Genomic DNA, 10,098 nt, shown 5'->3' with positions numbered 1-10,098 from the left:
ATATGCGCGCACGGGTTAGCTTGTGAAATCAGGTGAAGGGAAGAAGAAGAGGAAGGGATGGAAATCGATTCCCCGTCGTTCGTCGATTGGACAATAAAATCAATTTCCCGGTAAATTTCTTTTCGGGCTTAATTAGATGCATTCCCGTGGAATTTTCATTGGACCTTAAAATATATCTTCCTCGTGCCCCGCCGCTCCTTACAAGGCTCTCCCCGTTTCCAACCTCTCCTCCTGGCTCTCCCAAGCTTCCATTACCTCCGTGTCCCTCTTTACGAATGCATCGACGTGCCTGCACTCGCCTTCTAAATGCACGCTCTATTTTCTCGTCTCGGGGCAGTACCGAGACGCATCGGCTGCCTTTGCAACTCTCTTTCTACTTTATTCCTTTCTGCTTCCCCTGCATTTTTCTCTGTCTCCTATCGGGGGGTGTCTCTGGATTCCACTTCTCTGCCTTGCTTCTCGCTAGTCAGATCTCTCGAACGAGGGAATTCGCATAAGAAAATTTTCAAATGATGTTGCTGCTGCTTCTTCTTCTTCCTCTGCCAGCTGTAGATTCGTAATAGGATTCGCACTGTTCTCGCAAATAAAAGCGAGGATGCAATACAAGAGCTCGTTTCACGTACCGTTGTTTTTCTCGCAACTTTCATTTCACTCCGATGCTTCGTTTACTCCGTTATTCTTTTAACCCTTTGAGTGGTGAATACTGCATATCGAAGCTCTTCGTATGGATGGAAGCGCGGCTAGCGATTGCGATCGCCGCGGACGGAATACTTTTTTGTTAGTGTGAACTGTAATTCTTTTACGTCAAATTAACCCTTTGACTGCGAAGCGTTCAGAAACGAAACGGACCAATCGTGCAGTGCTTTAGCTGCAACAGCCGTGACAGTGGGGGCCTAAAGGCGCTGTTCGCCCGGAGAGCACGACTCTTGCTGGACGCCTGTAGGCGCTGTTCGCAGTTAAAGGGTTAAATGACACACATGTATTCTTCATAGGTAAGTAAGGAACACACGTGTATTCATCTCATGTAAAGATAATTGTAACTGCACTACGCGGGAGATCGGAAAAAATGGTCTACACACCGATAGCTTTCGCCGGACGCATATATGCATCCGTAGCACTTAAAGAGTTAATACCAGGGGTGTGCGAGAACCCGAAAATGTCGGGTCGAAACGAGAATTTATCTCGGGGTCGAGTCGAGTTCCCGAAAGTATCTTGTGATTCGAGATTGTCGGGATTCTCGAAAATTTCGGGATTCCCAAAAATAGAACGAAACTATTGTCGGAGAACGTTGACAAACTAGCTTTTCTACACGAAAATATGAAATAAATCATATCTATCACATATTTGCTTATCATTTTCGTTCCATGTTCTATTTCTTATAATTTTATAATTTTCGAGAATTTCCAAATTCTCGAGAATCCTAAAATTTTAGAGAATCCCGAAATTCTCGAGAATCCTGAAATTTTAGAGAATCCCGAAATTCTCGGGAATCCCGAAATTCTCGAGAATCCTAAAATTTTAGAGAATCCCGAAATTTTAGAGAATCCCGAAATTCTCGAGAATCCCGAAATTTTAGAGAATCCCGAAATTTTAGAGAATCCTAAAATTTTAGAGAATCCCGAAATTTTAGAGAATCCCGAAATTCTCGAGAATCCTAAAATTTTAGAGAATCCCGAAATTTTAGAGAATCCCGAAATTCTCGGGAATCCCGAAATTCTCGAGAATCCCGAAATTTTGGAGAATCCTGAAATTCTCGAATTCTAAGATACTTTCGGGTCCCGACCCTTTCTCGACCCGAGCATCGGGTTCCCGACATTTTCGAGTTCTCGCACACCCCTGGTTAATACTGTTTCCGAAGGAAATCGTTTTCAGTAATTTCTTTGATTAAGTTCTCAACATTCCTACAATACTGCATCGTAATCGAAAAGTGTCTGTATCTCGGAAAAAACGAGTTTTCACACCTGTTTACCTTTTCTCATGCTTAGAAACAGAATACAAAGTTTGGCCACCTATTTCCTTCTCACCCAGTGTACATAAAAACTATAACGTTTAATTAATAAAGATTTTTCATTTGCCGTTGATATGTTCGAAACGTCGAAAATGGATTTTACGATCGGCCAATTCCCAAGGAATTAAAAATAATTTAATTATTTACCGAACCATTGATTTCATCGATTTCTCTATTAGATGGGATACGTTTTGCTGGCGGCTGCCCCGCTCGTAGTTGATACGTTGCACCTGTTGCGCTTGTTTTACTTCCAAAACTTTTATTACAAAGAAAGAAAAAAGTGAGGAAATATGAAAATTGTTTAAACATAATACCTCGAGGACGTGAAAATAAAATCGACGAATTACGTTGCTGATTAATTTTATGAATAAAATTGAGATTTTTCTTTTTTTCATTTATTCAGTTTAAGACGCATCAACCACTATGGTTTGGGTTATCAGCGACTCAGACTTGTAGAACGGAATTTACAATTTTTCCAGAAGATTTGTATTTTTTAGAAATGTTCGATGAGTCTTTTTCTTATCATTTCGGTTTTTCCGGATACATTTGTCGATGTCGCAAAATTTGAGATTTAATTTTTCAACTTGTTTCAACATCTCACAAGTTTCCTTTGCATGTAATTAAAATAAGTGATTTTTCCAACGGAATAGGCAAGTTTTAAACGAAACACCCTCTACAGCAGTGATGGTGAACCTATGACACGCGTGTCAAAGGTGACACGCCAAGACATTTTCGGTGACACGCGTCGACTTAAGTCACCTCACAGCCGAAACCGAGCGTATCACAAATAATCATCACACAAACAACAACGAAAGACAACGGTGTCTATTTTCTATCAAGGAGGTTCGGAATCGTTAATTCGAGGTGACACGCGTCGACTTAAGTCACCTCACAGCCGAAACCGAGCAGATCACAAATAATCATCACTCAAACAACAACGAAAGACAACGGTGTCTATTTTCTATCAAGGAGGTTCGGAATCGTTAATTCGGAGCTGAACCATAGCGAGTCCATGATCGTACAAGGTCGTAACGCTCGCAACAATTATGGATATTTCTAGACGTGACACGGCACCCGAGTTAACACGTTGATCGCGGAGCCGATTTCGCTGTGCTTTCTGTCCAGGCGGCACACAGTGGCGATCACTTCGCGAGCTGTTCGGTTGTAGAGTATAAACAGAAGATAACAAATGCGCTCACACGGCATTCAGACGAAGAAATACCAATCCGGGTTGATAGAAGAAGTGTTCATAAATTGCAAAAAAAAAGAAGGAGAAATGCATAACATTTATTTTTCAAACATGATACTGCCGATCCCACGGACCGACGCCACCCAAACGAAAAGTTCTCTGTCAGTCACCACGGACCGACGCCGCCTAAACGGAAAGTTCACTGTCAGTCACCACGGACTGACGCGGCGCTTAACGTGTTAGCTAGGTTTTTTCCCAACTTTGACACACCGAGTTCAAAAGGTTCGCCGTCACTGCTCTACAGTGTAGACGCAGCTTTACACGCATAAAACAGAAAGTATTATCATCCCGTCCTTTAAAACATAAATAACAAAAATTACGCGAAATTATGAAGCTCGAACAATAACCATTCAATGTACTATCCGTAGAGTAACGCCGAGGTGTAGAAACAAAAATTCATTGAATAGTAGTTGCGAGATGAAAATTTCACGGACACAGAGGGTGGACAGTTTTCTTTTCTTTTTTTTCGTTTCACGAAGGCGGGCCAACATTCTCTCTGTGGTAATTCCGATGTTAGGCGAGCTGGACGAACTCCAACCACCCCATTTCACGGGACCCGTGCTTGTTATGAGAACTTAATTTTAATAGAGTTATCTATATTCAGATGTAGCGTGATAACGTACTGTAAATTAGAACCAGACGATGTTGCAGCTAACCAGAGTTACTATTTTATCATTATTAGCACCGTTAACTGTCTGTTGATTAATGATAACAGGTCCGCTCTGAATTTTAATACCATGATAAAGACCAAGAGATTAATATTCGTTTCTTGATACCTATTTTGAGACTTCGAACGTTTCCCAGGTATTCGCAGGAATTTAAACGAAGTAACATGCACTATAACTCGGTAGACAAAGCAACAAAAATGATTTCGTTATAATGGTAACAAGATTGAAAATAGGAATAAAAATAATAATAATAATGATATTATATTAGGTCATTCCATAAGTTTCTGTCGAATTTTATAATTTAGATCAGTATTTCCATCGAATCTGTAAATTTGATTAAAAAAAAAAAAAAACCAATGTAAGCGCCTTCTCATACCACAATTTTTTTTTTTGTAAGATCATTGTCATTGCTATAGCACTTCCTTGAAATTTCATTAAGGCATTTTTCTTTTTCGACACGAATTTATGGGATGACCTAATGTAATGTCATTATATTATTTTTATTCTTGTTTTTAACCTTGTTATCGTTATAATGAAATCATTTCTGTTGCTCTATTTGCTGAGTTTTTCTAAAAGGAATCGACAGTGTTTTTACTTTGACGATGAAAAGTTAGCGACAAGAAGAATTTTTAATTAGTAATTAATTATATTTAGATAAATTTGATAATGTGAAATCTCAGAATATACATTATTTGTGTCATCTTTATCGTTAAATATATAATCTCCATTGTTTACTTTCTCTGTTGCATGATTTCCATGAAAAATATTTTATACTAATCATAACGCAACGAGCATTGCAAAATGTTGTTAATTACCGTATTTATTTCTACCCTTTGAAGCTGACGTTTCCTTGCCGCTACGGAAACACAAATCCGATTTCTAACCAGGGGAAACATTATGCAGGTAGTTTACAAGGTTTATGGTGGTGAGCACCATTACCCTATGGAAGCTTCCAGAACGATATGGGTCACTCGCTAATTACCGCTGCATGTAATGCAGTCGAACTTGACTAACGTGTGAATAGAAGCAGCTGGAATTAGTAGTCCAATGATCGATTAGAAATGTTCTAATTAGATGGGAAAGTTATCTCGTTGTCTGTGATAGGTGTTCGAAGCGTGTTATGTCGGGGGGAAATGAAACGAGTTTGCAAAGGTTTCTAAACATTTCACTGTTCAGCGTGTACGTACCGCTGAAAGTTGTAATTTATTGTATAGTCGGGGCCACGATATAGCGAGGTCGTAAAATCGGTCAGACGTCAAAGTAAACATGTTTTAGCTGCCGGGACCCGAAAATTGACAGAGGTACGAGCAGATAAGTACTTGAAACCATTGTCAGGACCGTATGAAGAATTCTTGTATCCAGCGAAAGTCAACTGATTCTAATATACTTACTGAAAACTGCATGCAGCTAGGACAAATTAGGGTTTCTCCCTGTGGGGGAAGCCGCTTTTGGAAGTACGGTTACAGGTAAAGGTCTTATTGATGTCTCTAATTCCATTAGAGGCCAAATGTATCAGCCGGTCAAGGCCACTTCTCTGCTATAGTAGAGGCCAAAAGTATCGGCCGGTCAAGGTCGTTCCTCCTTCGTCACTTTTCGGTCCTTACTATTCGACAATTAAGCACGTTGACTACCACGTTGGTCACCTGTGACCGGAGATTGTTTCCTCGATGGGGCGCCATGGTGGTCATCAGTGACCGGAGTGCCTCAAATGTTTAGAATAATTCAAATAAAATGAATATCGTCAACTAAAACTTTTGAACGTCATAGCTAACGAGACATTATTTTGAATTAAAAAAAGATAATAAAGCATAATATAATATTATGCTTAGAATAATGAAAATTTTCCTATAGAATTTTTCCGTACCGCCTTCAAACTACGCTTGCACAGACGAAGGGAACATATTGATATAAAACAAAAAAATAGTAGAAAGTAGTACGCTACGTAGAATACAAAGTATTGATTATAAGGTATTATTATGTAAGTTAAAATAGCAACATGCACACTGAAAAAGTATATTTTCAAAAATAGTAATTCTTAAAGTAATTTGGAATTAGCAATTAATAATCGGTAATAAATGAAATTGCAACGAATCGGAAGCAAACTTAACGCAATCTTGAACTAATTTAGTTATCTACTTTAATTATTTATGCTCATCTGTTAAAGAAAGATAAACAAATATTTTGTCAGATTACCATAACGAATTACTAAAAATTCTGTTGTAACTTAATTGCAATTTTAAATCTCACTGTCCGTTGGATAATTAATAAAACCAATGTTTACATTTGCAGCCGAAAATTATACAAGGCACAGTTTGTAAACATTTAAACTTCTCCAGTTTCTCCTTATATACATACACATTGCAGAAAAGTGAACAACTTAACAGTAAAGTTGCATTTCGAAGCACTCGTAACACCCACTATAAGCTGTATTACATTACGACTTGATCGAATTCGGAAAATACAAACTGGTTTTTCTTGTTACATTCGCAGGTTCTCTGGGAACTTCGGTGTTCGACACGGACGTATACCTCGTTGGAGCCAGCGGGGGCGTTTACGCCCTTCTTGCAGCTCACCTAGCTAACGTGCTTCTCAACTACAATAACATGGAGTTCGGTATAGTTCGATTAATAGGCATTTTTGTGATCGGTAAGATTTGGAACAAAATTTCATTAAAAGTCGTATAAGAGCAAAACCAAATTTTTTCAAGAGTAAAGGGTGAAGTGTTTTTTTTTTTTTTTCTTTACAAAATGAAGATTCGAAAAATCCATGCGTTCGTAGAAGAAATTTAACAAATCTGTCGAAATTTTTCTTTAAGGAAAAAGAATATGTGGACATTTTTTTTTTAACGTAAAAAAAGGAAGAATAAAGTTGTATTACACCTATCGTTATTATTAGTATATTGTAGGCCTATTCGCGAATGTTCCGAGCTCCTCAGATTTCACGCGAAAAATTTCGGTTACTCTGTCGTCGGGTGTGCACATGTTGCTCGCGCAGTTAGCATTCGGGGAAGCCCCGGGCGAGTTGACATGGCGCTGCGATCGCGTGGCCGAGAGTACAAATAAAAATAACCTTAAAACGCGATCAAAGAACAAACGCAGACTCGTTATTATTTCGTTTCGTTCCCACTCCCCCGCGTTTCATCGTGTTCTCCACCTTCGATTAACCAATATAGCCTACAATATTTGTATCTGCAATTTTCTGCAACTGTGCTTATTCGAGAGAAAGTATTTTGAAATTAACGACAATTTTTGGCACTTCGTTCTTTACTATGTAATTTTAACAGTTGTACGTGATATTAATGCGAATTCGACTGCAGCCTTAGTTTCACATTTAAAAATAACCTGTAACAAATAAAGAAAAGTATGGAAACTCGTCGGATAAAAATTTGCTGACTTTCTGTATACAGGGTGACCCGTTTTAATCTATAAATGTTAATATTTCGGAAACTTGCTTTTAAATGCGATAGAGGGGGACACTAGTACGTGCAGATGTAAATTCGCTAAGTGCAAGTGTCAAGGTCATTTCAAGATCAGTCCGATTTTTTTAAATAACAGTATATTTGATGAAACGTAACGAAACGAATTTGACGACTTCATATGTTGCACGATTTTATGGAAAAGTGCAACAACCCTTAGAGATAGATGTCTATGTTACTTCGTCAAATGGAATGTTCAACGACTTCATATGTTGCACGATTTTATGGAAAAGTGCAACAACCCTTAGAGATAGATGTCTATGCTACTTCGTCAAATGGAATGTTCATATTGGATTAATGGATTAAAATAAATGGTGTTCACTGCGAATTCTCTTAAACGTATTTTATTTTCTTCGGCGCGGAAGGACGTCTTAACGCTTTGAAAATCGCAGTCGAAGTGAAGGAAAAAACCCGTGAGGGCACGACAGAAAGTCTGTTGCGCATTTAAGAAAAAGAGACCAGGATTGTATCAGTCTATTATTTTGACATAGCAGTGTTTCTCATACATAACACAATTCATTTTTGCTTACTAGCCGACGCATTATTATTAGTAATAATCCAACAGTTCATTTACATTTCATCGTTGTATCGTTCTATTTTTCAATAAAATCATGCAAGTCGTTGAATTCGTCTCGTTACGCCCATTTTGTAAAAAAAAAAAAATATATACTGTATTATTTTAAAAAATCCAACTGACCTTGAAGTGACCTTGGACTTAGCGATCCTACACTTGCACGTACAATAGTACCCTCCTCCATCTCGTTTAATCCCCCAAAAGTCAAGTTTTCCCATTCAAAACGCAATTTCCGAAATATTAGCATTTGCAGATTAAAATGGACCACCCTGTATATTTGAAAAAGAATGTATGTACATTAACCGAGAGAATACCAGCAACTTTTATTCAACAAATACACAGTACCCCGATGGAAATGCAACTTTCACTAAAATGTACCTTAGAAAAGTGTGCTTTTTAATTTAAGGTTATGTTTGAATTAACACATTAGCGTCGGAGATGACGCACATATGCGTCATTCGGGTTTTCACACATCTGTCTGAAAATAAATTTATAAAACGCTCTGAATGGCTCGATTCCCCTTCGGGAAACGCCATAACACAGACGTTTCGCGAATTAAAACAACTGTATATATGATTTACGAAAAACATCGATTAATTAAAAAGTTCTAGTAATTTTTTCCAACGTGTAACGCGATCGAAAGAAAAGACGCAAAATCAACCCCGTACCCGTGGGAAAAACCCGTGTCCAAAACGCTCCGACGCCAATGTGTTAATGTACGTCATCGGATAGTAACGATTCGTGATTTCTAAGAGAGAAATTTTTCGATTTTCAGCGAGCGCGGACGTGGGATTTGCGATCTACGACCGATACGCGGCCGAACAAATGGGTCCGCCAGTTTCGTACGTGGCGCATCTGACCGGAGCGTTGGCGGGGTTGACAATTGGCCTGCTGGTGCTGAAGAACTTCGAGCAAAGGCTCCACGAGCAGTTACTGTGGTGGGTGGCGCTAGGTGTCTACGCGGCCTGCACGATATTCGCGATCATGTACAACCTGATGCATCCGGACTATCCATGACGCGAGGTCAGCTTCGCGTACGGGCAACCGCGAAACACGTAACGCGAAGCTGACTAGCATCGAAAAAATAAGCAGAAACTAAAGAGAAAATGACAAGAAGAGCGAAAGACTATAATACAGCCACGGAAGATTTGCAGCTGACAGAGGAGAGAGAGGTCGAGATCGAATCTCTGTGAAGGTTCGACGAAATGTAGTTTTAAATGTTTTTTTTTATCTTTTTTTTTTTGGACATGTTTCGGAAAATAGACGAAATTGTAAAGAAATGAGAAAATGTGCGATCTGACGAGAAGCAAAAATCCACTGAATTCCGATTTCGCGCGACGGTTGGTTGGTTGCACAGTGCAAAAGTTACAAGAGACGATAACAAGATATTTTTGTCGGAAAGAGATTGAACATTGCAGTCGGTTTACGGTGTAACATCGTGTAACGTCGACTCGAGGAATTCATGAATCAAGATGAAAGAAGCGATAGGAAGATTCGGTACGTGTGAAAGAGAGAAGAAGCGCGAAAAGGGGATCCATAAATTTTCACTTGGCGAACAGTAGCAGTGTTTTCGGAAGCTTTAACAAGGATTTAAGAAGTGGATGAAAATCACGATGGAAAATAGCGAGAAAGATGTTTGCAACATTTCGAATGATCTTGGAAGATTTTTCAGATGAGCAGTGAGTGAATTATCGGCACGAAATGCAATTAAACAAAGAAAGAAGAGAAATTATTTTCTAATTGTTGTTATTCACGTAAGAAATGGGTTGTTTTTCAAACTTGGTTAAAATTCGATGGAAAACAGAGAAACGATATTCTCGTTAAATTTAGTTATTAACACAGACTGAAAGAGTAGAAAAGAAAAGGAGACAATATTCCAAAATACGTAGAATGTAATAATAAACTCATTGCACATCTTCGTTCGAGTTGAAATGAAGGGAAAACGTCGAAAGGAAGGAAAGTATTATCGGAAGCGGGAAGAGTAGCGTTAAGCAGAAATGAAAGCAAGAAAGTGGAGAAAAGGAATCGCGACAGAAAATTACATCGTTTTCTAGTAAAGAGGCTTTATAAAGTGTCTGCTTTTTATTCGTCAGAACAACACAATTCGATCTAAAAGATAAAAAA

General features: G+C 38.6%; 1 protein-coding gene across 1 annotated transcript; it reads left to right on the top strand.

Moving 5' to 3' along the window:
• Nucleotides 1-205: 205 nt before the first annotated feature.
• LOC108574564 (protein rhomboid-like) lies at nt 206-8,991 on the top strand (the record flags this gene model as incomplete). Its single annotated transcript, XM_017937173.1, has 3 exons — nt 206-308; nt 6,350-6,571; nt 8,750-8,991. Coding segments are annotated over 3 exons (567 nt in total), but the record flags the coding sequence as incomplete, so codon positions are not given.
• Nucleotides 8,992-10,098: the final 1,107 nt, after the last annotated feature.

The sequence above is a fragment of the Habropoda laboriosa genome, unplaced genomic scaffold (assembly GCF_001263275.1).
Source record: "Habropoda laboriosa isolate 0110345459 unplaced genomic scaffold, ASM126327v1 scaffold175, whole genome shotgun sequence".
Lineage (NCBI taxonomy): Eukaryota > Metazoa > Arthropoda > Insecta > Hymenoptera > Apidae > Habropoda > Habropoda laboriosa.
Note: the sequence above shows the minus strand (reverse complement) of the source record. Positions and strands in the feature narration are given on the sequence as shown.